Raw genomic sequence first — 26,825 nt, forward strand, 5'->3', positions numbered from 1 at the left:
TAGGGTTTTAGCATGGATTATTACACAGCCAAGAGGTTGCTAAACAAAGTTTATATGGTTATTTTAGAGAAAAATGACTTCTTTGTTTATACTCCACATGTATTTAAAGGACTCCAAAGTACCCAAACATCACTGGTGGATTCCCATATGGGAATTCTTCAGTATCTCAACCAAGCAGAGGATATAATTCAGATTTCCAGTGGAGGGAAAATGAGGCACAAATATGATTTATATTAATATCACCTTTTAGTTAAAGATAGCTTTGTAATTATCCATGTGTTTTAATTAAAACCCTTCTAATACTGATTATACTTAGCTATTTTAGTCAATATTAGAAAAAAATTTCATTAAATTATTAAATATGCCTGTTTCTCCTTGATCTCCTCAAAAACTTCCACTGGTTCCCCATTACCAGCAGAATACAGTTCAAACACTAGCATCAACCTGCACATTGACCTGTTAAGACACCAGAAATCTCAGCTTAAGCAAGGGAGCTGTTGTTGACTTGACTTCTGTCTTGACTTGAAGCCTCTGTTACCTCAACTTTTCTGTTCTAAAATACTTCCCCCCTTTCCTCTTTGCTTATATAGCAATACTATACCATTTAGTATTAATAACTTCTGCTGTAATACTTTCATAAGGTTATCAGATTGAAGGAAAAAAGGGTGAGGTCTAATAACCTTATGAAAATCAGATGCAAGCTACAGACCTGCCTTTCACATAAACACACGAAACTGCATATAATTTAAGGACTCACAGATACGCTTTGAAGCCACGAATTTCAGTTAAAATCTTCTGAGGGTAAAGGTGCAGACATGCTGTCTGCAAGAGACCTGACATACATGGTCACTTCTCTAAATTTCTAATCTCTGAGAGAGAGATTACTCTCAGTTTAAAGAGAGTAGGAACATGAGGAAAGGTTCCGTGAAAAAAGAAGAGATTAAGCTGAGTCCTAAAGAACAGATGATTTATACACGCAGAGCTTTAGCAGAACAATCCAGCAGGAAGATAATGTGAGAAAACGAAGTGCACTGAGTATACACGGATAAACCAATTGCTCTATGAGTTCTCTCATTATTACCTGTGAGCAGACACAGCACTTACCATACTGTATTACAGTTATCTGTTGAGGATCTATTTCTCCCACCAGCACATAAAACACTAAGCACCTAGCACAGGACCACATTTATAAACTGTAAAAAATGCTTGTTGAATGAATGAATGCTGAAAGGTGAAATGATAGGCTGGATCACAGAGTTTGTGATGTCACAAGATTTTAGGACACTTGCTTTAAAATTTTTCAGAATTTTCTAAGATCTTTAGAACTCATACATATTAACCAATATGTTGACAATATATTACCTTAACTGCCCCCGCCGCCAAAATATTACCTGAATCTTTTCATTACAGCAGTTCCTGTGAGGAGCACTATCAATACTGTTATTTTAGTTTATACAATTATTTACACTTAACAAAACTGACCTGCTTTAAAGTATTCTGTAGTCAACACTTCCTCAAAATGCATATTTATCTTGTTCTAACTCATAAATTGATGCACTTAGAAGAATAACTTAGATGCTTGAAAGAATAAATGAATACATGAGAACATTTTATAAAATATTTGGTCAAGGTGCACTTTTTGTTTCTATTCTGACAGCAATTTATAGTAAATGAGATCTATACCGTGATTATAAATGTCAGTACTTGAAAATACAGATAAGCATATGAAATTCATACATTTGCAAAAAATCATCAACTTATTTCGACTAGAACTACTGAAGGCAAAAGTCCTTCATCCATTGTTTCAGAAACGAAAACAACTGTGCCAGGAACAGAACCTAAAAGAAAACCAACTGGCCCGCATGGCCAACACCCCCACCTTCCTATCCATACATCCTAACGGATCACTTACCGTTGGGATGGCAGTGGTGCAGCTGACCCTTCTGAGCCGTCTCTGCATCAGGTCATGCTCCATACCGTTAACTTCAGCCTTCAACCGCTCTAGCTCCTCTTTCTCAAGTTTCAATTGCTTTGCTAACCTCTCCATCCTTGCTCGCTGATGTAACAGCAAGGCTATAGCATTACAGATAAAGTCATTGCAGAGAATAACACTGAACAAGTAACTGGAAAATTCCCATATGCATTGCTAATGTATGAAATACCCGTAAGGAACCCAGTATTCCAACTTGAGTTCGCATTTATTCTCATGTCTTTCTAATGCTATTCTGCCTTCATATCTGCTTTAATTTAGCTCTTGTAACCGCTGCCAAAATGACATCATCTATACATCCCTCTTATTCTATCATCCTTAGTTTCCCTAGGATTCTCTTTAATTGTACCTGTGTTCATTTTAAACAGGCTCAATACCTGGCATATTGAATTACAATCATAATTACTTCCCTTATATACTGAAAGAATATTCAATTCTTAGATATTTTGAAACAGACCTTTAAAATACTCTATTCTCCTTATATTTAGTTAGGTCCATTGTGAACTAATCCAACAAATTTCTTCAGTACCAATCCCACTTCTTACAAATATACTTTACTTAAAAACATCATTACACCCTTCAAGCAATCCTCTAGAAAAGATTCAAATTTTTTTCACTTTAATGAAATTTAGTCCACACTCTCTGAATCTCTTTTTCCCACTCTGTAGTTTGTATTTTTGACAATATTGGTTTCACTTGTCTATATTTTTTCCCCAGTGAATGTTCTTCCTTAAAAAAAAAAAAGTCTTCTTAGTTCATTATTATCATGCCTGTATTTTTATACTTTAACACAAAGTATAGACAATCCTGAAGCACTAACCCTGTTCTAATAGGAATGCTACTGCCCAATATTTAAATAGCTAATATAAATTTCTTTTGAATAGGAGATTGACACCTTACCACAAAGAATGAATTTAATAAAATTACCTTGTGTATAGGCATAGTCATCTGATCCAGAACTAGAACTCCTCTGATATTTATGGCTTCCTTTTTCTCCCCCAGAGCCTGGTATCACTGAAATGGGCTGAATAGGTTCTGGGGCTGCAGAACGCTCTTCTTGGTCCACTAAATTTAAAAGATTTTCAGTTGCTGCTCGGCCTACAGTAATCTTAAAAACTGTAGTTGGGTTTGGTATCATCCGAGGAGATGGTGATGGAGCACAAGAAGGTCCAGTTGGCTGTGTATATGTGATATACACAGGATTAACACTAAATGGAGGTTTTGGTTGACTGGATATCCCTCTTGAAGGTGAACTGGAAGGTGGCGTGGTGGCCGTGTACAATGAGTGCTGATTCCGTGGAGATGGCTGATTACTGATAGGTGAAGGGCTCCTATTAATTGCTGTCCCAGATCTCTGAGAGGGTTCAACTGTAATTTCTATCTTCTTCATGGATCCTTTGGGTAAGCTAGATGTTGCATATGGGAGATAGGCTACTGAATGGCTTCCCTGTTTCTGATAGCTAGGAGGTCCTTGTTGATATGGATGGGGTGGAGTAGCTGAAGGACTAGGTGGCATGAAGACGTGGGAACTTGGGTGGCCCAACTGGGAAGGTTGCACTTGATGCTGTGGAGAGCTGAAGGGTGAAGGACACTGAGAAGGAGGTGGTGAATGGTAAGCAGGTTGCGGGATCTGCTGTTGTTTGGGAGAATACTGAGAAGGCTGGTAGTTCTGTTGATGTGGATAAACAGGTAAAGGACGTTGGCTATAATGAGGCACTGGGCCCTGTGGTGAGGACTGCCACGGCGTACTCTGAGGAGTTTGTCTTCCCGATGAACTCTGAGATGTCTGTCTAATATAAATAGAACCAGGAGACCCATAAAGATTGCCTGGAATTTGTGGAAGAATTTGTAAAGCTCTTGGTACAGTCTGTCCAGAAGGGAGGTTTTGGGATACTGTAACAGTAATTGGATTTGTACTATACCGAGGTATGTGCATGTATGAAGGAGGAGGCGGCGGTGGTGGTGAAGGCCCTTGCATAGCAGATGGATTCATTCCCGTTTGAATGGAAGATGGCTGTTGAGGTGGCTGTGAAGGAGGAGTAGCTGCACTTCTGTTCTGCTCAGTCATAAAAAATGGATTGTAGTTGGGAGTAGCAGCCACAACAGCTGGAGCTGAGTGTGGTTCCTGAACTAAACATATAAGCTGTTTACCTGCTGCATGCTGTGGATCAATATGTCCATCACTTGAACTGTGTACCAGTGTTCGACCACCATTAAGTTGCATTCCATCTCCTGGGTGGTAGCTACCAGGAGAATGGATACCCAGGTTAATATGCAAAAGGCGATTTCTATTCATCCTGTTGTCATCTGGACTATGGTATTCCATATATAAGTATTTGCTACTCTCCTGGGAAAGGGCTCGGCAACAGGCTTCAAGATTGTTGTTATGCTAGAAGGAAAAATGGCAAAAGTAACATTAGCAAAATTAACAAACCCTAATAATGAAAGTCAAGCTTTGCCAGAGAGTTATGTAAATACAATTGTCACAGAATAAGTAGAGAATAGTATTTTAAGCACAAAAAGCTTCATGGTCATCTATCCTGAAAAGGAGGTCCCAAATGATTTATATTATTTTACAGACATTTAGCTCACATAACTAGTACTACCACTACTGCTACTGCTACAGAAATGTAAAGTACCTACTAATGAACACTGTGACTCAACCCCAACTTTTCTGACTCCAAATCCAGGACTCATTTTACACTTGTTGCATCTCAACAAATTGAGATGCTGGGCTAATCTTGGATTCACCACAGTTGCTGCAATATACAAGTATAAGTAATATCCATCATTAACATTTAAACTGATAAACATGAAAATAACCATGCTTTAGTTTTCAAAAGGCACTGAAACCCCAAAGAGAAAAAAATTACAATAAAATTCCTAGAGTCAAAACAATAAAAAAATCTACAGCAGCCTTTACTTTTCTTTCAACACATTGATCACCTATTGTGGATTGGGTGCCCCTGAGGAAACATAACTGTCATGCAGGTAACTAAGTTATCCCTATATAACTTCAACTATCTTGTTGTATTATGAAAGATTAAGTTAAACAAACAAATCAGTAAAGGAAAAAAAATCCACTTTTTGAATTACGGTACCATGACTTCACCAAAGTTATGTTAATTTAACACAAAACCAGGTCTCAACTGCTTTTATGAAATTTATTCACACCCCCCCAGTCTCAAAAGTTTTTACCCACTGAAAAGTAGCTTGGTAAACTTTCGAAATCATTGAAAGATCTGATCTTTTTGAGTTACGCGCGCGCGCACGCACGCACGCACGCACACACGCACGCACACACCCACCCACCCACCCAACTGACATTTCAGATGTTCCAACAGACAGTAATCAAATAAAAGGCTCCCTCCTTTTAAAATGTTACGGTACTATAAGGCAGTTTTCCATTAAAATACAGAATTCAGAACTACTTTATTAGCCTAAAACACTATTATTCACTGCTTTTCAAATAATCTGTGAAAGTTTCTCAATTATCATGACCTTTTCTGTATTTCATAAATATATATATAGATATGTACATATTCTTACCGCATATTTACTTTAGGAGAAAGTACATTTTATATAAAAATGAAAGCAAACACTTCACTTCTGCTGAGAACCAAATAAAGTTAAATTTAAAACGGGGCATATAACGTCATTTTAGAGCTGGGAGAACGCTTGGGGTTGACCTACTCCAATTCAACTCATTTACAGATGAGGAAAGAGATGCCTGGGAAGTTACATGACTTGAAAACAAGCACTTAACTAGGTAAATGGAGAGTCAGTTCCAGATTCTTGGTCTCCTGACTCTCAGTGCCCTTTCTACTAAAACACAGTAATTTCAAAGGATAAGACGTTAGGCCAAAAGTACACTACTATACTGAAGCTTTAGGGAATAAAAGAAAATTCTGTCAAGCAAACCCTTGTAAAATGAATTCTCAGAAATGTAAAGAATTGGCATAATAACTTTTATACTTTTCCTTAATTAAACCTTTTGGTACTAAAATTCAAATACTTTTTAAAAATACTTTCTGAGCCATAGAAAAAAGTAACTGTTGAAATTTCAGAAGAAAACAATTAAGTTTGGCCTTTTTCTCATACTGCTTGAAATCACGCTGACCGAGGAAGGAAACCCAGATATTAAGCAAATCTGGAGCGAAAGGATTTTAACTGACTGACAACTAGAAGAAAACATCACTGACAGATACTGAAGGGAAAAGAAATACAAAAAGTGAAAATAAAGTACCTCCAAGTTTTTTTTATAAACTTGAAAATTAAAAGGAGAACAAAAACTAGGGTTTTATTTGAAATCTAAAGCAGTCATGGACACTTTACTATCTGACATTTTTATTAATGATCCTAAGATTTCATGTTTTCTACAATGAATTAGGTAGCCTAATTAATATTCCCACAAAAGGATCCAAAATCAAAATGACACAGTTAAATTTGTCAGCCTATTCAAATGTATGTCTACAGTGACAAAGTGGAGTACACTGTCTTATGAAGAAAAATTTAAAACCACAAATATAAGATATTTAAGTAATATCTTTACATTATTAGTATTTTCAAAATACTACCTATAGAATAGATTCAAATATATCTGACCTGCTGTTTTAAAAAGAAAAAAAAATGAGATAATTTATCAAACACTAAATATGAAGAATAAAGAAATTAAAATTATTTAGTTGGATAAAGAGAACTGGATTTTTAAGAAGACATGTATGAACACTCGTGAAAGGACTGAGGCAAAAAAAATATCATATCCCTAAAAAGCTATCCTAAATTGGGGGATGATATCCTAGAGAGAGGTTTTAGGACTGGTGTATTAACTGTAAAGTACTGAGTATCTTATTTTAATTGAAACAGAGACACTTCCCAGAGCTGGTAAGTGTTAAGTCTCTATACCAATAAACAATATTAATCCCAAAGGAACAAAAAACACTAAGACTGAGGACAATGTAAGTTATCAACAAATGTTCACTGAGTTGAATTTGAAGTTCTTCTTTCAATTCAGTAAGCAACATGAAGGCACTTAGTCATGAAAATAATATAGGTAATAAAGGGCTAAATAAAATTAAATTAAAAAACAAGGTCAGAGCTGGGTGGGGCCCTAAGATAGATGAGGAAGGTACTTGGTAGGAAGTGGTTTAAACTGGAAGCCTCATTCATGCTTGGTTTCACTCCAGTGGGAAGTATCTCTGCTCCACCAGAAACCAAAATGGGGCTAAAGGAAAGGGTGGAAATTCAGATGAGGAATGTATGTTAGGAAAAATAAAGACAAACTATAATATAAAAGCTGTAAGCCTAAAGGTCTGGACCTAGTAGAAGGGCTTACAAACAAAGGAAGCACCTCTATCACCACCAATGATCTATGAGTCTCTATTTGTAATTAACCTCAACTATATATAGGCTTACATTATATCCTGAGCAGCTCCCAATATAGTAAGGTAGAGCATGCATATATTATGCAATAACGTAGAGTTTGAACTGATTGTGTCCGTGAGGAAGTCCAGTGGGTAGGATAGAAATGTTGCTTCCAAACGTCAACCAACTAGGGAAATGCTAAAACCGAAAATACACTGAGATTCTGTGAAGGATGATGTAAAACCCAACAGGGGAAGTGTCAGGCCTATTTCTATGTTGCCCCTTGGGTGGGAAGACATGTTCTATCAGAGATGGAAGATTTATTTCAATAAAAGGCAATAAGACAAAAATAATGTATTTAAAATCACTAAAGAAAGTGGCCTTATACTTAAAATTACGTATTAGTAAGCATTTACCAACTAGAAAATCAGTAAGAAAGGGAGTGGACTCTAAAAACTCTTAAATATAGGCTAAAAAAGTATACAGCCTAAGAAGTTATAAAGATAAATTTGATATTCAAAACTCAATTCTAAGAATTCAGGGACTGATGACACAACCCCCAAATTTAAGAAGTATAATGGGTGAAGAATCTTTTTGTTAAATGCCTCTATTCTTTTCTCTAAATCACTGGTTCTCAATGCCAGGAGATCATGTCTCCCATGGCACACGGAGACAGTTTTGGTTTTCACGACTGTGAGGATACCACTGGCATTTAGTGGGTGGAGGCCAGGGCTGCTGCTAAACATCCCACAATGCACAAGGCAGCTCCCCACAACAAAGATTATCCAGCCCAAAATGTCGACAGTTCCAAGGTTGAGAAATCCTGCTCTAAATGTCCCCTCAACATAAACAAGAAAATTTAACTGAGTTCTAGTCACAACACAAAGCCAGCTCTAATAAGGAAACTCTAATTTAACATCACTATCAATAGGGGGTAATCTACCTGTAACATGCACTGAGACACCACACCCTCTGGAATCTCAGGGAAACGTTGTCGGAGGTCATGGAGAACCTGCATATCAAGCTGTGGACCGCTTTGCGCCATGCCAGAGAAAATGGTGGTCAAGTTTCTCTTAGGAAATGGATGCTAACCGGCCTTCCAATAGTAACGATCTTCCAATACTGCAGTCATTTTCTATGAAAAGAAATGAAAGTACGGTTAAATTTAATTACACATTTCACTTTATTCCAATAGAAACCATCAATACATTAAAATGGAGATATCTAAAATAAGTATAACTAATTCTAAAGTTAGAAAACTGAAATTCTTTTTAGCCAAAGACTTCTTCTGATGTAATATAGCCAATCACTGGTTTAAAAACAACAACAAAATACTCTCAAAACTTCAGTTCCATTTTAATGTTTAAAAAAAGAAAGAAATTAGCTTGATTAAAAAATACAGAGTATTATTATGTGGCAACCATATTTTTCTAGTCTTGAGAAAGGACCTAACTATATATGATCACCCATGTTTTCCTAAGGTCTATCACATTACTCTTCTAAAACAGTAATCATTTTAATGTCTGAAGTGATATAATAAGGCAACAGGACTTGACAGTAACACCACAAAGCACACTTCTCCTGTATGCCTTACACTCTCCCTACACTTTGAAGCCAAAGGTTTGAATTTGAAGTCTGAGTAAAGGAAACCCAATGTCCAAATGAAACAACAAGGCAAACAAAAATGGAAATGTAGAATCCTTTGTTTCCAAAGATGATGCTGGTGGTCCATCAGCAGCCACACCTGCCTAGTTAGACTTTTACATAGTTCTGGTGCCACTGGCACAAGTGTTAAGATGCTAGGATTTGGGGGTACAGTCTGAGTAGAGCAAAGTGATCCCCAATTGCACTGGTACATGTCAAGTTAAGCACCCATGTAAATAAAGGTAACTAGTGAGTAACAATGAAATCATAAATCAAGTGGCAGCATCAAGAGGCAATTAATAGATCCACTTTTTAATCTATATTCCCCATTTTTTGTAAGGGGAAAAAACAGTGTATACAATCTCATAATATTTCTGCTGTGTTCACTCACTAGATGGCCAAATACTTTTAAGAATGAGGGGTAAACACCTGCATCTTCATAAGATGCATGGAAATCCTGATTATAAGACACATGACTAAACCACACACGTAAGGAAGGGTCACCCCACACCAAATCTGTTTCTTGCAAAAAGGCCAGAAACTTTAAATCACACCATTATTTGTGGCAATGTATAGAACTACAGAGAACATTTTTAAATTTTAAAATGTTTAAGGAAAATATTGAATTTCTTTTGCTGATTCATATTTAAGTATATAACTAAAAAATAAATACCATGCAACCTCAAATTTGACTTTCATAGGCAAGGATTTTGACTTTCCATGCCATCTGTTGACTTTTACTGGGCATCTACCTCTCTCTTCTTCCTTCCAAGCCAAGACTGTCAAGATTTATATAAACTTTTTGTCTACAAGGTGGCCACAAAACCCCAGTGTATTGAGACCCTGCCTAACCATAGGTAAAAACAGCTATTAGGGACTGCTTTAATGACTTCCAACCATCAACATGGAAGATGCCTAACGAACCTGAAAATTAGAATGTGGGAAAAGAATAAAGGTAATTTCCAATTCTCACATATATAGGCTTCCTGGCCACTCTATACTACTCTGCTTCCTGTAATTCATTCCTTAGTCTGCTCTAACCTGGCTCATAAACTGATCCACTGAAATACTCTATTCATCATCACTCTGCTGCTAAATTCAGAGGCTGTAGTTTCTGGTCCCTATGCCCCCTGACCTTTGCAGCATCTGACACTACTGATTATTCCTTCCTTTTTTGAGCCTCTATGACATCACATTAGCCTGGTTTCTCCCCACTCACTTGCCTGGTTTTTGCCCTAAGTGGCCACTGCTTCTCATTCTACATCCTTGTGTCCAGTGATGACTACTACTAAGGTTTCAGTAACACTGAAAGGCTGACAATCCTCAAATTGCTATCTTAAGCATCATGCTCTCTCCAAGACTCCATACACATAGAGACTACTGCCTACTGCATAGCACTATCTGGATATACCCAAAGATATCAGTCAATATGTCCAGAAAGGAATGCCTCACCAAAATCCATCCCCAAATGCTGTGTTGTCTCCATCAATGTTACCATTATTCACTCAGTTAACAAAACCAAAAACCAGAGTGTGATCCTTTACCTCCCTTTCTTGCACAACCAACTAAACAAGAACATTAAGTCAAGTGGTTGATGGTTAGCAATCTGCTTCTGTCATATAGTAGTAACTAGGAAAGAAACTCAATCTTTAGGCCTTTGAAGCTTCATGTGTAAAATGGAAATAACTGTAGGGCTGTAGAAAAATCAGCAAACAGTAACAAGTCAGGAAGCATGAGTTACTATTTTTCAGGGCACGTCTAATTATTGTTCTCATCAACATTTTAGCAGCAACTTCCTGCCGCTCTTCCTGCCTCAGGTTTTGCCTTCCTCCACATCACAAGAGTATTTGCTTTGGAAGATGCAAATCTGATGATGTCCTCTCCACTCTTTGCATCTCAACAAAACAGAGCCATGTGTGATCCTGTGCATGGATGTCCCATGCCACCTCCTCTCAGGGCATTAGCTAATGATCATCCATCTGCCTGAGATACATTTCTATCTTCCTCCCTCCCTGCTGCTTCCCCCAAGCCATACTGATCCCATACCTGTCATTATTGGTGGCACCTCCTCCTTTAAGGAGGTTTCCATTGACACTCGCCTCCTACCTGCACAGCAGGCTATGCTTATCCTCACAGGAGCACCTAACACACTACTCTGAAGCCACTTGTGTATCTGAAGGTCTCTTGTATGGAACTGTAGTTTCACTAGAATGTGTTAAGCTAGAGTGGAGAAGTACTCAAAAAGTGATAGGAGCTCATCATAAGGACCTGAGAGTCAGCATGAAGAGGCTCCCACTGGTCTTATCTGTGATAATTTGAGAATCAAAATAATCAAGGACAGTAATAAATTATAGGCCTGTAGAAAATAGGAAGCTTTGAGTCCTTATCAATAATAATTACATGCACACATACACAAAGGAGGAGGGAGGGCTTTCGTTTACAGTGGAATCCAACTGGTAAACATATGCAGGCAGTGCTGGAGTTGTAAAATCATTTTGCAGCCATCACAGTACAGACTGCTTCAGTCAAGAATCATCAATGGATGCTAAATCTAGGGGGAAATTTGGTTGAAGAATATGCTATAAAAATGGTCTTAAAGTGTTTCCACGAAGAATTACATTTTAGTTGCAAGGGGGTAAAATTTAACTGTACGGTGGATAAACCGAACAATATTTTGACAGGGTAATCAAAATTAACATCACCAATGAGGGACAGAGATGGACAGCATATGCCTCCAGATTTCATATCCTGAGAAGAACATAGCACTTCCTATTACTCCAGTCAGGAATGCATAATCTGAAACTACTCAAGAAAGAATAGCCAAACCCCAAATGAGAAACAGTCTATTTACTTAAAAAAAAAAGCAGTGACTGGGAGGTGAGAATGTCATCTTAAAAGTAACAATGTCAAAAAAGACAAAGGCTAGAAAAACCACAGATTAAAGGAGATACAACCATAACAACTAAATCCAATACCTGATCCCAGACTGGATCCTGTACTAAATGAAGAAAATATTATAAAAGAAATGAACTGATCAACTGACAAAAATGAAATGCGGATGGCAAATTAGGAAAAGTATTCTATCAATATTAAATTTACTGAATTTAATACATTAACTGACCTAGCAATTATGTTGTGGTTATATATGAGAATATCATTTTTAGAAATTAAGCAATGAAGCATTTAGGAGTAAAGGTCATAAAGTATGCAACTTACCTTCAAATGGTTCAGGAAGAAAACATGTATGTATTATGTGCATATAAACATACATGTACACGTGCACACATAGAGAGGGAGCAATTTACAAAGCACACAGAAAGGGTTTACAGCTAGATGACTGAGTAGGAAGACACTGAGCTTACCTCCTCTCACAAGCACACCAAAATTACAATTATTTACAGAGCAACTATTGATAAGAAAGACTGGAATCTACTAGAAAAGATCTTCCACAACTAAGGATATGAAGAAAGGAACAACAATCAGATAAGTAGGAGAGAGAGAGTCATGAAGAGTCAAGACTAAAACCCCTAGGTGGGTGACTCACAAACAGGAGGATAATTACAACTGCAGAGGTTTTCCCCAAGGAGCAGGGGGTCCAGGCCCCACACTGAGTTCCCCAGTCCAAGGGTCCTGCACCGAGAAGACAAGCCCCCACAACATTTGGCTTTGAAGGCCAGCAGGGCTTTGCTTTAAAAGAATCAAGGGCTGTGAGAAGTAGAGATTCCACTCTTAAAAAGGGTGCATACAAAATCTCATATGCTCCAGAAACCAGTGATGAAAGGGGAAAACCTACAACCAAGAACACTCTACCCAGCAAGGTTCTCATTCATATCTGATGGAGAGATCAAAAGTTTTACAAACAAGCAAAAGCTAAAAAAAGGACAGTACCACCAAACCAACTTTACAAGAAATGTTAAAGGGATTTCTCAAAGGGGGAAAAAAAAAACCACAACTAGAAACATAAAAATTACAAAAGCTAAAAGCTCATTGGTAAAGGCAAATGTACAGTAAAGGTAATAAATCAACCAATTACAAAGATAGTAGGAAGTTCAAAAAACAATAGTAAAATCGTCTATATCCACAATAAGTTGTTAAGGGATACAAAAAACAAAATGTTTAAAAAAATTATAAACTAATCGTACGGAGTAAAAACGAAGGGTTGTTAAAATGAATTTGAAATTAAGAGATCAGCAACTTGAAATAATTTTGTGTGTGTACACCTCATGGTAACCACAAACCAAAAAATCTATAATACATACACACACAAAATAGAAAGGAATCCAAACATAATACTAAAGATTGTCATCATATCAAAACGAGGAAAAAAAGGAACAAAAAACAACCCCAAAACAACTTACAAAATGGCAATAAGAACTGACCTATCAATAATTACTTTAAATGTAAACAGACTAAATGATCCTATCAAAAGACACAGAATGGCTGAGTAGATACAAAAACAAGACCCATATACATGCTGCCTACAAGGGACTCACTTCAGATCTAGAGATACACACAGACTGAAAGTGAGGAGATAGAAAAAGGTATTCCATACAAGTGGAATTTTTTTTTTAAAAAGCCAGGATAGCAATACTAGTATCAGACAAAACAGACTTTAAAACAAAGATTGTAACAAGAGACAAAGAAGGATATTACATACTGATCAAAGGACCAATCCAAGAAGATTTTAACAATTGTAAATATATATATATATGTGGCCAACATAGGCACATCTACATACATAAAGCAAATATTAACAGATATAAAGGGAGAAACTGATAGTAACACAGTAATAGTAGGGGACGCCACGTACATCAATAGACAGATCATCCAGACAGAAAATCAGTAAGGAAACAATCGCCTTAAATGACACATTAGACCAGATGGACTTTAATGCTATGTATAGAACATTCCATCCAAAAGCAGCAAAACACAGATTCAAGTGCACATGGAACATTCTCCAGGATAGATCACATGCTAGGCCACAAAACAACTTTTGGTAAATTTAAGAAAACTGAAACAGTGTCAAGCATCTTTTCTGACCATAATGCCATGAGACTAGAAATCAACTACAAGAAAAAAACTGCAAAAGACACAAACCCACTAAGGCCAAACAATATGCTACTAAACAACCAATGGCTCCTTCAAGAAATCAAAGAGGAAATCAAAAACTACCTGGAGACAAATGAAAACAGAAACAAAACTATCCAAAATCTATGGGACACAGAAAAAGCAGTTCTAAGAGGGAAGTTTATAGTGATACAAGCTTTCCTCAGGAAACAAAAAAATCTCAAATAAACAACCTAATCTCACACTTAAAGGAGCTAGATAAAGAAGGACAAACACAACCCAAAGTTAGTAGGAAAGAAATAAAGATCAGAGCAGAAATAAATGACATAGAGACTTAAAAAAACAAAAGATCAATGAAATTAGGAGCTGGTTCTTTTTTTTTTTTAATTGAGGTATAGTCAGTTTACAATGTTGTGAAGAGCTGGCTCTTTGAAAAGATAAACAAAATTGACACATCTTTAGCCAGACTCATTAAAAAAAAGAGAGGGGGGGGCCTAAATCAATAAAATCAAAAAGAAAAAAAGGAGAAGTTACAATTGATATCACAGAAATACAAAGGATAAGAAATTACTAAAAATAATTCTACACCAATAAAATGAACAACCTGTAAGAAATGGGCAAATTCCTAGAAATGCACAATCTCCCAAGACAGAACAAGGAAGAAAAACGAACAAACCAATTACCAGTAATAATCAAAGCTCATAACAAACAAAAGCCCAGAATCAGATGACTTCACAAACGAATTCTACCAAACATTAAGAGAAGAGTTAACACCTATCTTTCTGAAACTATTCCAAAAAATTGCAAAGGAACATTTCTGTACTCATTCTATGAGGCCAACGTTGACCAGACAAAGATATCACCAAAAAGAAAAAAAAAAAGAAAGAAAGAAAGTAAAAGAAAAAGTATAGGCCAATATAACTGACAAACATAATATGCAAAAATCCTCAACAAAATATTTGCAAACCAAATTCAACAATCCATTAAAAGGATCATATACCATAATCAAGTGGGATTTATCCCAGGGAGACAATGATGGTTCAATATCCACAAATCAACATGATACACCACATTAATAAGCTGAAGGATAAAAAACATATGATCATCTCTTACATGCAGAGAAAGCTTTTGACAAAACTCAACATCCATTTATGATAAAAAAAATAACACCTCCACAAAGTCGGTACAGAGGAAATGCACCTCAACATAATAAAGTCCACATATATGATATGATAAGTCCACAGCTAACATCATACTCAATGGTGAAAAGCTAAAAGCATTTCCTCTAAGATCATGAACAAGACAAAGATGCCCACTCTCGCCACTTTTATTCAACACAATATTGGAAGTCCTACCCAGAGCAATGACAAGAAAAAGACATAAAAGGCATCCAAATTGGAAAGGAAGAAGTCAAAATGTCACTATTTAAAGGTGACAAGATACTATACACAGAAAATCCTAAAGACACTATCAAAAAAACCCAGTACAGCTCAACAATGAATTCAGTAAAAATGCAGGATACAATATATACAGAAATCTGCTGCATTTCTATACAATAGCAACGAACTACCAGAAAGTGAAATTAAGAAAACAATCCCATTTATAGTCACATCAAAAAGAATAAAATCCCTAGGAATAAACCTACCTAAGGAGATATGAGACCTGCACATAGAAAACTGTAAGACACTGATAAAAGAAACTGAAGATGACACAAATAGACAGAAAGACATAGTTTGTTCATGGATTGGAAGAATATTGTTAAAATGACCATAATACCCAAGGCAATCTACAGATTCAATGCAATCCCTATCAAAATGCCAATGCACTTTTCACAGAACTAGAACAAATACTTTTAAAATTTGTATGGAAACAAAAAAGACCCCAAATAGCCAAAACAACCTGGAGAAAGAAAATGGCTGGAGGTATCATGCTTCTTGACTTCAGAGTAATTACAGAACTACAGTAATCAATAGAGTAGGGTACTGGTACAAAAACAGACACATAGATCAATGGAACAGAAGAGAGTCCAGAAATAAACCCATGCACATATGGTCTATTAATCTATGAGAAAGGAGAACATACAGTCTTCTCAATAAGTGGCACTGGGATAACTAGGCAGCTACATGTAAAGGAATGAAATTAGAACATTTTCTTACACCATATACAAAAAAACACTCAATGGATTAAAAGCCTAAATGTAAGATCTGAAATCATAAAACTCCTAGAGAAAAACATAGGCAGAGCACTATTTGACATAAATTGTAGCAGTATTTTTTTTGATCTGTCTTCTAAGACAAAGGAAAGAAAAACAGAAATAAACTAATGGGACATAATTCAACTTAGAAGCTTTTGCACAGAAAATTATCGACAAAACAAAAAGACAACCTATGTAATGGGAGAAAATATTTGTAAATAATACGACCAATAAGGAGTTCATACCTAAAATATATAAATAGCTCATATAACCAATATCAAAAAACCCCCAAGCCAATTAAAAAATGGTCAGAATACATGAATAGACACTTTTCCAAAGAAGACACACAGATGGTGAACAGGCACATTAAAAGATGCTCAACAATGCTGATCAGCAGAGAAATGCAAATCAAAACTATAATGAGGTATCACCTCACACCTGTCAGAATGGCTATCACCAAGAAGACAACAAATAAATGCTGGTGAGGAAGTGAAGAGAGAAGAGCCACTGTACACTGTTGGTGGGAATGTATATTGGCACAGGCACTGTGGAAAACAGTATGGAGGTTCCTCAAAAAACTAAAAATAGAACTACCACATGATCTAGGAATTCCATTCCTGGGTATATATCCAAAGAAAACAAAATACTAATTTGTAAAGATATGTGCACCCCAATGTTTATAGCAGCATTATTTACAATAGCCAAGATATGGAAGCAACCTAAGTTGGATAAAGAAGATGTGGTGTGTATTTTATATGTATATATTTACACACACACACACATACATATATATGTATATGTATATATTATGCACACACACAATGGAATACTTCTCAGTCAAAAAAAAAGACTGAAATTTTGCCATTCACAACAACATGGCTGGACCTGGAGAGTATTATGCTTAGTGAAATAAGTCAGACAGAGAAAGAGAAATACTGTATATTATCACTTACATGTGTAATCTTAAAAAAAATAGTAAATACAACAAAAGAAACAGACTCACAGATATACAAAACAAAATTGTGGTTACCAATGAGGAGAGGAATGGGGGGAGGCGCAAGATCTGTGTAAGAGATTAGAAGGTACAAACTACTATGTATAAAATGGATAAGCTACAACGATATATTGATATTGTACAGTGCAGGAAATACAGCCAATATTTTATATTAACTTTAAATGGAGTATCATCTATAAAAATTTTGAATCACTATGTTGTACACCTGAAACCAATATAATATTGTAATCAACTATATCTCAATAGAAAAAGTACAGGGAAAAATGTTATCAATACATGAATCTGGATAAAAGGGTATATGATGAACTATTTTTATTCTTGCAACTTCTGTAACTTTGGAATTATTTTTCAAATAAAAAGCCAAAACAAAACAAAAAACAAACAGAAAGACCATAGTTTTACTCAGGGATTATCCCTTGTTTATCACTGCATTTCCAAAGCCCAACCTAGTACCTGTTCAAAGGTTTGTTAAATAACTAAGAATTAATTTTACTATACTAAACCAATCTAGCTAGTAGGATAGAAAAATATATAGATGAACATTTAGCTGAACCTTGTCCCCTCTTCTCCTGCACACCCCCTCCCCCATAATAAAATACTGGAGAATCACAGATCACCTATGTATTTGTGAATGTTTAGGAAACAAGAAAAATAGCTTTAGTCTACTGAATCAGTAGGCATATTTTTCTAGTTTACCCCTTTTAAATAATCCCAAATGTGAAATGCTAAGAGATTCTACCAGATTAACATTCTATGCTTTAATTTAAAGTGTAAACTATTCAAAGTCCTTAGTGTTAATTTAACTTTTTCTGAAACAAGGCTTGAATTATCCACCTTTTTGATCAAACATTATCTGACATTTTCAAAGTAAGGCAACCAACAATTTGCACTAGCCACAAGAGTCCTAACTGGATGAGTAACCTTGCCCAGTCACTGAAGCACTAAGGCAGTGATGTTTCCAATAAAAACATACTGTAAGTCCTTTAAAATGTTTTAGTAGCTACATAAGAAAGTAAAAAGAAACAGGTGAAATTAATTCTAATATATTTTATTTAACCCAAAATATCAAAAATACTATTGTTTTAACATGTAATCAATATAAAATCACTAAGATATTTTACATATTTTTTCAGTCTGAGTCCTTGAAGTCCAGTGTGTATTTTATATCTACAGTACATCTCAGTTCAGACTGGCCGCATTTCAAGTGCTAAGCTATTAGTCATGACCACCTTACTAGTCACTGCAGCTCTAAACCTTTAGGATTGTCATTTAAATGGCAGGCGAAGACCTACAACTCTTACATTCCCTAATTCAATATCTCTTTTGAGGGTATACAACTAACTGGGCAAAGGGCCTAGCACAGACTAGGTGTTCAATAAATATTTGTTAGGTGAAATGAACAAAATGGAATTCACTGAATTTAATTATAGGAATGAACTCAGGTAATCAAATCTGCCTGTATTTATAGAAGTAACAGCTTTCCTACCAGGAAATGATTCCTCAATATTTGAGGCCAACCACGTTGAGAGCATTTGATGGCTATTTAATAATTGCCAATGAAGAGTTTCTGAAGCACCCAAAGGCTTAACTCAAGCTTTCCTAGTTTTTTTTTTTTTTTTACTCATTTTTCAATGTAAATTTCAAGTCCTTAAAATATAACGGCAATATAGTTGCCTTTTTATGAGAAAGAAAAAAAGGCACCAGGGGTCAACAAGAACAATGTTTCAGGTGTCAAGAGTCTGGACCCGTGCACTAGTTCAGTGCTCTTGGGAGCCATTAGCTCTAGGCTAGCTTTATCAGCTTTCAGAATCTCAGGTGCTACCAAGGCCAAAGTTACTATTAATTTTATCAATATTATTATCAGCTACCATTCACTGAACAACTATGCCCTGAAAGGGAGCTATAACTACCCCCCGCCCATTTTATGAATAAGAAAACAAACTCAGAGAATGAGCATATGACAGAATCATGACTCAAACCCAAGCCTGCCTTCTCCAAAGTCTTTTCATTATGTCATTGGTAGGTATCAAGGACATTCCCAGCAGAGTGATGATGAGCACCCTTCTTTGAATGGCTGGTGAAAAAAAACACAGAAAACCTTTATCAGCTTATCATCCAAATACAGGGTTACAGGTGTGTGGGAGGTGGAGGGCTGAGAGGTGAGGAAAGAGTCCTCGCACAAATAAGCCGTTTTAAGGCATATAAGAAACAGTGCTAAAGGAAAAAAGTTGCTGGGCTTTTTTTTTTAATTTTTAAAAATACTTGCCTTTGGGAAAAACATTAAAAAGCATCTTTAAAATCGAAGCCAACCTACCCACCCACAAAGATGGCTACTATCAGAAAAGATGATCAACAGGAGACCTACTTTTCACGACTAAGAATTTAAATTAATGAAAACATATTCTCCTCAAGGGATTATGTATATAATCTTAATAGTGATTAGCACTCTGCCCTGTACAAACATTCACTCACACCAGCACTAACTGATGTGAATAATCATTAAGTATTTCACAACATATAACACTCTTAAATAAACTTAATTTTTTGATGATTGCAAAATACTAAAATACTTTTTAAAAAGCAATTTCCTTTCTGCTCACTGGGAGGTTAAGCGAACAGTTTACAAATAGAAAATTACCAAACCACAAAAGGAAGAAGAAAGGAACAAAGAGGATATACCAATTCAACTGCAAAGATAAGTTCAAAATGGCAATAAACACACATCTATCATTAATTACTGTAAATGTTACTGGACTAAATGCTCCAGTCAAAAGACATAGACTGGCAGACTGGATAATAAAGCAAGAACCTTCAATATGCTGCATACAAGAGACCCACTTTAGGGAGAAGGACACATATAGATTGAGAGTGAAAGGATGGAAAAGGATATTCCATGCAAATGGAAAAGCCAAAAAAGCAGGTGTTGCAGTACTGACTTCAGATAAAATAAGACTTTAAAACAAAGGCCATAAAGAAAGATAAAGAAGGACATTTTATAATGATTAAAGGAGTGATACAAGATGAGGACATTACACTCGTTAATATATATGCACCCAATATAGGAGCACCTAAGTACATAGAACAATTACTAACAGAGATAAAGGGGGATATTGATGGGGATACAATCATAGTTGGAGATTTTAACACTGCATTAACATCACTAGACAGATCTGCCAGACAGAAAATAAATAAGGCAACAGAGAAATTAAATAATACAATAGAAAAACTAGATTTGGTGGATATTTTCAGAGCATTACACCCCTCAAAAATAGGATATACATTCTTTTCAAGTGCACATGGAACATTTTCCAGGATTGATCACGTACCTGGGCATAAAAGAAACCTCAACAATTTTAAGAAGATAGAAATTATCTCAAGCATCTTTACTGACCACAATGCCATGAAACTAGAAATCAACAACAGAGAAACAAAGGAGAAAAAAAGGAAAGCATGGAGATTAAACAATATGTTATTGAAAAAACAATGGGTCAATGAGGAAATCAAAGCTGAAATTAAAAAATACCTTGAGACAAATGATAATGAAAGCACAACCACTCAAAATCTATGGGACACGGCAAAGGCAGTGCTAAGAGGGAAGTTTATAGCGATACAGGCCTTCCTCAAAAAAGAACAATCTCAAATAAACAATTTAACCCACCATTTGAATGAATTAGAAAAAGAACAAAAAGCCCCAAAAGGCAGCAGAAGGAAGGAAATTATAAAGATCAGGGAGGAAATAAATACAGTAGAGATTAACAAGATCATAGAAAAAAATCAACCAAACCAAAAGCTGGTTTTTTGAAAAAGTAAATAAAATCGACAAACCTCTGGCCAAACTCACAAAGAAGAAAAAAGAGAGAGCACAAATTAGCAAAATAAGAAAGGAAAATGGAGAAATTACAACAAATACAATAGAAATACAGAATATCATACAAGAATATTATCAAAAACTATATGGAACCAAACTGGATAACCTAGAAGAGATGGACAAGTTTCTGGAAACATACTGTCCACCAAGACTGAATCAAGAAGAAACTGAACAACTGAACAATCCAATCACCAGAAAGGAAATAGAAATAGCAATTAAAAATCTCCCTACAAATAAAAGTCCAGGACCGGACGGCTTCACCAGGGAATTCTACTAAACATACAAAGAACTCATATCAGTCCTTCTCAAACTCTTCCAGACGATTGAAAAGGAGGGAATACTCCCAAACTCATTCTATGAAGCCAGCATCACCCTGATACCAAAACCAGGCAAAGACACTACAAAAAAAGAATTATAGGCCAGTATCACTGATAAACATAGACGCCAAAATCCTCACCAAAATATTAGCAAATAGAATCCAACAACACATAAAAAAGATTATACATCATGACCAAGTGGGGTTCATCCCAGGGACACAAGGCTGGTTAACATACGCAAATCAATCAGTGTAATACATCACATCAACAAGAGAAAGGACAAAAACCACATGATCATCTCAATCGATGCAGAAAAAGCACTTGATAAAATTCAACACCCATTTATGATAAAAACTCTCACCAAAGTGGGTATAGAGGGAACATATCTCAACATAATAAAAGCTATCTATGACAAACCTACAGCCAGCATAGTACTCAATGGTGAAAAACTCAAAAGCTTCCCACTAAAATCTGGGACAAGACAAGGATGCCCACTATCACCACTCCTATTCAACATAGTCCTGGAAGTCCTAGCCACAGCAATCAGGCAAGAGAGAGAAATAAAAGGGATCCAAATTGGAAAAGAAGAGGTAAAAGTGTCACTATATGCCGATGACATGTTACTATATATAGAAAACCCTAAAAGGTCCACACAAAAACTACTAGAGCTGATCGAAGAATTCAGCAAGGTAGCAGGTTACAAGATTAACGTTCAAAAATCAGTTGCATTTCTTTACACTAAGGATGAATCAACAGAAAAAGAAAGTAAAGGAACAATCCCCTTTAAAATAGCACCCAAAGTAATAAAATATCTGGGAATAAATCTAACCAAGGGGATGAAAGAATTATACACAGAAAACTATAAACCACTGATGAAGGAAGTTAAAGAAGACTTTAAAAAATGGAAAGATATCCCATGCTCCTGGATTCGAAGAATCAATATTGTTAAAACGGTCACACTGCCCAAGGCAATCTACAGATTTAATGCAATCCCTATCCAATTACCCAGGACATATTTCACAGAACTAGAACAAATCATAATAAAATTTATATGGAACCATCAAAGACCTAGAATTGACAAAGCATTACTGAAGAGAAAGAAAGAGGCTGGAGGAATAACTCTCCCAGACTTCAGACAATACTATAGAGCTACAGTCATCAAGACAGCATGGTATTGGTACAAAAACAGACATATAGACCAATGGAACAGAACAGAGAGCCCAGAAATGAACCCACGAACTTTTGGTCAACTAATCTTTGACAAAGGAGGCAAGAATATACAATGGAATAAAGACAGTCTCTTCAGCACATGGTGTTGGGAAAACTGGACAGCAGCATGTAAAACAATGAAGCTAGAACACTCCCTTACACCATATACAAAAATCAACTCAAAATGGATCAAAGACTTAAACATAAGACAAGATACAATAAACCTCCTAGAGGAAAACATAGGCAAAACATTATCTGACATACATCTCAAAAATTTTCTCCTAGAAGAAATAAAAGCAAGAATAAACAAATGGGACCTAATGAAACTTACAAGCTTCTGCACAGCAAAGGAAACCATAAGTAAAACAAAAAGACAACCTATGGAATGGGAGAAAATTTTTGCAAATGAAACCGACAAAGGCTTGATCTTCAGAATATATAAGCAGCTCATACGACTCAATAAGAAAAAAATAAACAGCCCAATCCAAAAATGGGCAGAAGACCTAAACAAGCAATTCTCCAAGGAAGACTTACAAATGATCAAAAGGCACATGAAAAAATGCTCAATATCACTAATTACCAGAGAAATGCAAATCAAAACTATAATGAGGTATCACCTCACACCAGTCAGAATGGCCGTCATTCAAAAATCCACAAATGACAGATGCTGGAGAGGCTGTGGAGAAAGGGGAACCCTCCTACACTGCTGGTGGGAATGCAGTTTGGTGCAGCCACTGTGGAAAACAGTGTGGAGGTTCCTCAAAAGACTAGGAACAGACTTACCATATGACCCAGGAATCCCACTCCTGGGCTTGTATCCAGAAGGAAATCTACTTCAGGATGACACCTGCACCCCAATGTTCATAGCAGCACTATTTACAATAGCCAAAACATGGAAACAGCCTAAATGTCCATCAACAGGTGACTGGATAAAGAAGATGTGGTATATTTATACAATGGAATACTACTCAGCCATAAAAACCGACAACATAACGCCATTTGCAGCAACATGGATGCTCCTGGAGAATGTTATTCTAAGTGAAGTAAGCCAGAAGGAGAAAGAAAAATACCATATGAGATCACTCATATGTGGAATCTAAAAAACAAAAACAAAAACAAACAAAACCGTAAATACAGGACAGAAATAGACTCAGACATAGAATATAGACTTGTGGTTGCCAGGTGGGCAGAGGGTGGGAAGGGATAGACTGGGATCTCAAAATTGTAGAACAGATAAACAAGATTATACTGTATAGCACAGGGAATCACAGAGAAAAAAATGTGATAATGAGTGTGTATATGTCCATGTATGACTGAAAAATTGTGCTGAACACTAGAATTTGACACAACATTGTAAAATGATTATAAATCAATAAAAAATGTTAAAAAAAAAAGAAAAAGAAAATATTCCAGCCAATAAGATGAGCCTGTTTCTTTAAAAACCAAAGTTTTATAGTAAAGTACTGCATTGTTTGGTATTTAATCTCATAGAATACAAATTATTGATTTGAATATTATGCAGATAAACCATACCATCTATTCTTGTTCATATATATATATAGTGTATGCAACTATGCAAAATACATACAGATTTTGTTCTTATCAACATTATAATGGGCTGCTACTTTTCATAAATTATTAAAGTGATGGGTGATGATTTGAAACCTTAACACCAGGCAGAAGACTCAAGCAGTATCTGAACCGAACTGACCAAACTGCTGGGACACCCTTGCAACACTCCCACTAACGCACAAATGGCCATAGCTGTGGACTGTGGTGCTGTGTAGGTGGTAGCCCTTGATGAAGCAGGATGAGCTACTGAAGGCATAAACCCAGGACTATTACAGCTGCAAAGCCACATAAACCAGGAGATTCCGTATGGCTGACCCTTTGCTGCCTGTTACCTTTGAGAGAACTCCTAATTTCTGAAGACAGCACGGAGACTGAGGAGCTGAGAAGGTATGCTTAGCAGTGGAATCACTCTGAGGCTTCCTCCAGGGGTGCAGCTACCCCCCTAATTCAGGAGTGCTGGCGCCTCAAGGCACAATGGAATCTGTTCCTCAAAATGCAGGTGCTGGAATTTCTCTGAACAGAATTCCTCCTCCCACCCAGAGAGGAAGCTCCCCTAGAGCTCTGCTCTGAAGTCACACTCCTCCACACTCAGGAAAATGACCCCTACACCTAGTGTTTTGTTTCCACAGCCTTTTCTGAGCTCAGCAAATACGCAGGGTGGCGCTGTTATGGCCCTGACTGTTGACCTCTGCCAGTATTTTCGCTAACTTCCTAAAATAATTATATCACAGGTTATGAACCAATGGTCTGTGGGCTGAATCCAGCCTACCAATATGCTTGGTTTGGCCTTGGCACGTTAAAAAAGAAAGTTGAGCCATACTTTAAAATAGGAAGACTTTACATAAAAGTTTGGATATCTAGCTTTTCTCTGAAAAATCAGAAGATGAAGCAACAACAGACAACAATTAGCTGAAGCCGAACCTTCACTTCCTGGTTTAGAAAGGACCCATGCTCTCCAGCTTGCCTAGTCCCTACACTCCCTAGAATGTCCCAGACACTGAGGCCTGGTCTTGCTTCATTCATTGACATATTTGCTGGGTCTGTGATACCTGACATGTGTTCAACATATAGGTTTACAGACAGTACAGTACTCATTAGTCTAGTCTAGTATCTCAACAGTATGCTACTGATGTGGCGATCTGGAGCACAGTAATTCTTCACCATGCAAACCTGTTCTGTGTGTCACAAGGTGTTTAGCATCCTGGCCGCACCCGTAAAATCCCAGTAGCATCCCCAAATGGCCTGTAGAGAGGCAACAGTATCTCAGGCTGACATCCACTACTAGCGTGTCAAGTTTGGTGAGGTGAGCATTTCCCAGGTTTGAAGAAAAGTTAGTCTTGTCTTTAGAGAAATTTTAAGATTAAAAAATAAAGGAATCATTCATTTTTCTGATTGGCCTGGCCCAAGTAATAACTGTTAAACATAAACATGTATACTAGCATAAACCTTTGGAACTTTCATTCATTTTCTTGCTGTTTTGGAGGGTTTTAGATCATATTTATTGAGACATATCTATGTACTCAGTGCTTTATTTCATTTAATCCCCATTATCATCCCATGGGAGAGGTAATAATCACATTTTTACAAATGAGGAAATGTAAGGCTCACAGAGGGCAAATAGTCTGCCTGTGCTCACAAAGTCAACAAAAAGCAAAGCTAGGATACAAACCTGAAGTCTATGTTTTAATCATTATTCTCCTATATTGTTGGCTACATGGTAAGATTCTGATGTCATAACTCTTAAAGACATTGTACAGTTTAAAGCAAAACTAGCTTTTAAACAGAAGAGTTTTTGTACCAGACTGTGAATCCTTCAAGGCAAACAGTAACAAGAAGGGGCTGATATTGGATTGTAACAAATGATCTTTTACTGGAGGGGTAAGAGTTCCAATTTCAGGATTTTCATGCATATATGTAAAGATGCTACCAAAAAGGGATAGGAATATGATAGTTATTCTTCCCTCTAAATGAGCCTTCCAAATAATTTCTAAAACTATCATCTACAGGATTTTCATTACAGTGGAAACCATTTTGAAATAGTCACATAATCACTGCATCTACCTCATATTCTGTTATATTCTCAAAAGAGATAGACTATGGACTAAAATAATATTCATATTAAAAGACTCATCAACTTGAAAATCAAATATAACCCCCAGAAACAAACAGAAGTATATTCAGATTAAATTTCAGCTTAACACCCCTCCCTACAACTGAACATCTGTTTGCCAGCTGCCACCTATACAGGATATACCATACGTGCCACTCCCTGCCTTCCCCAACCAACCTCCCCAACAAAAAAGGTACTTGGGATCTCCTCCCAATTCTGAGATGGGCAACAAAGAGGAAGGATATTAAAAAATAAACAAAGCTTTATGACCTTAAACAGAGGAATCTGAAAAAAGAAATGGGAAATACTTGATTCTTATTTATTAGAAATATTTTGTTCAATAAGAATACTGAGTTGATGGTCGGGGAAAAATGGTATCTAAGAGAAATCAAAGGTTTCCTTTAGAAAGGGACTTTAAAAATTTCTCAAGAACATTCTGAGAAAGGCAAAATGACAGAGACAGTAAAAAGATCCA

General features: G+C 36.4%; 1 protein-coding gene across 2 annotated transcripts in view; it reads right to left on the reverse strand.

Moving 5' to 3' along the window:
* TAB3 (TGF-beta activated kinase 1 (MAP3K7) binding protein 3) overlaps positions 1–26,825 on the reverse strand; it is an 80,653-nt gene that overhangs the window by 25,330 nt on the left and 28,498 nt on the right. For both annotated transcript variants that reach the window (XR_012504877.1, XM_074359967.1), the window contains exons 2-4: positions 8,298–8,489; positions 2,918–4,379; positions 1,913–2,073 (exon numbers count right to left, since the gene is read on the reverse strand). Coding sequence is in view for 1 of the 2 variants with exons in the window: in XM_074359967.1 (XP_074216068.1) it covers positions 1,913–2,073; positions 2,918–4,379; positions 8,298–8,399 (1,725 nt within the window). In the remaining variant the exon portion in view is untranslated. The remainder of the gene's footprint in view (positions 1–1,912; positions 2,074–2,917; positions 4,380–8,297; positions 8,490–26,825) is intronic.

This window comes from Camelus bactrianus, chromosome X, assembly GCF_048773025.1.
Source record: "Camelus bactrianus isolate YW-2024 breed Bactrian camel chromosome X, ASM4877302v1, whole genome shotgun sequence".
Lineage (NCBI taxonomy): Eukaryota > Metazoa > Chordata > Mammalia > Artiodactyla > Camelidae > Camelus > Camelus bactrianus.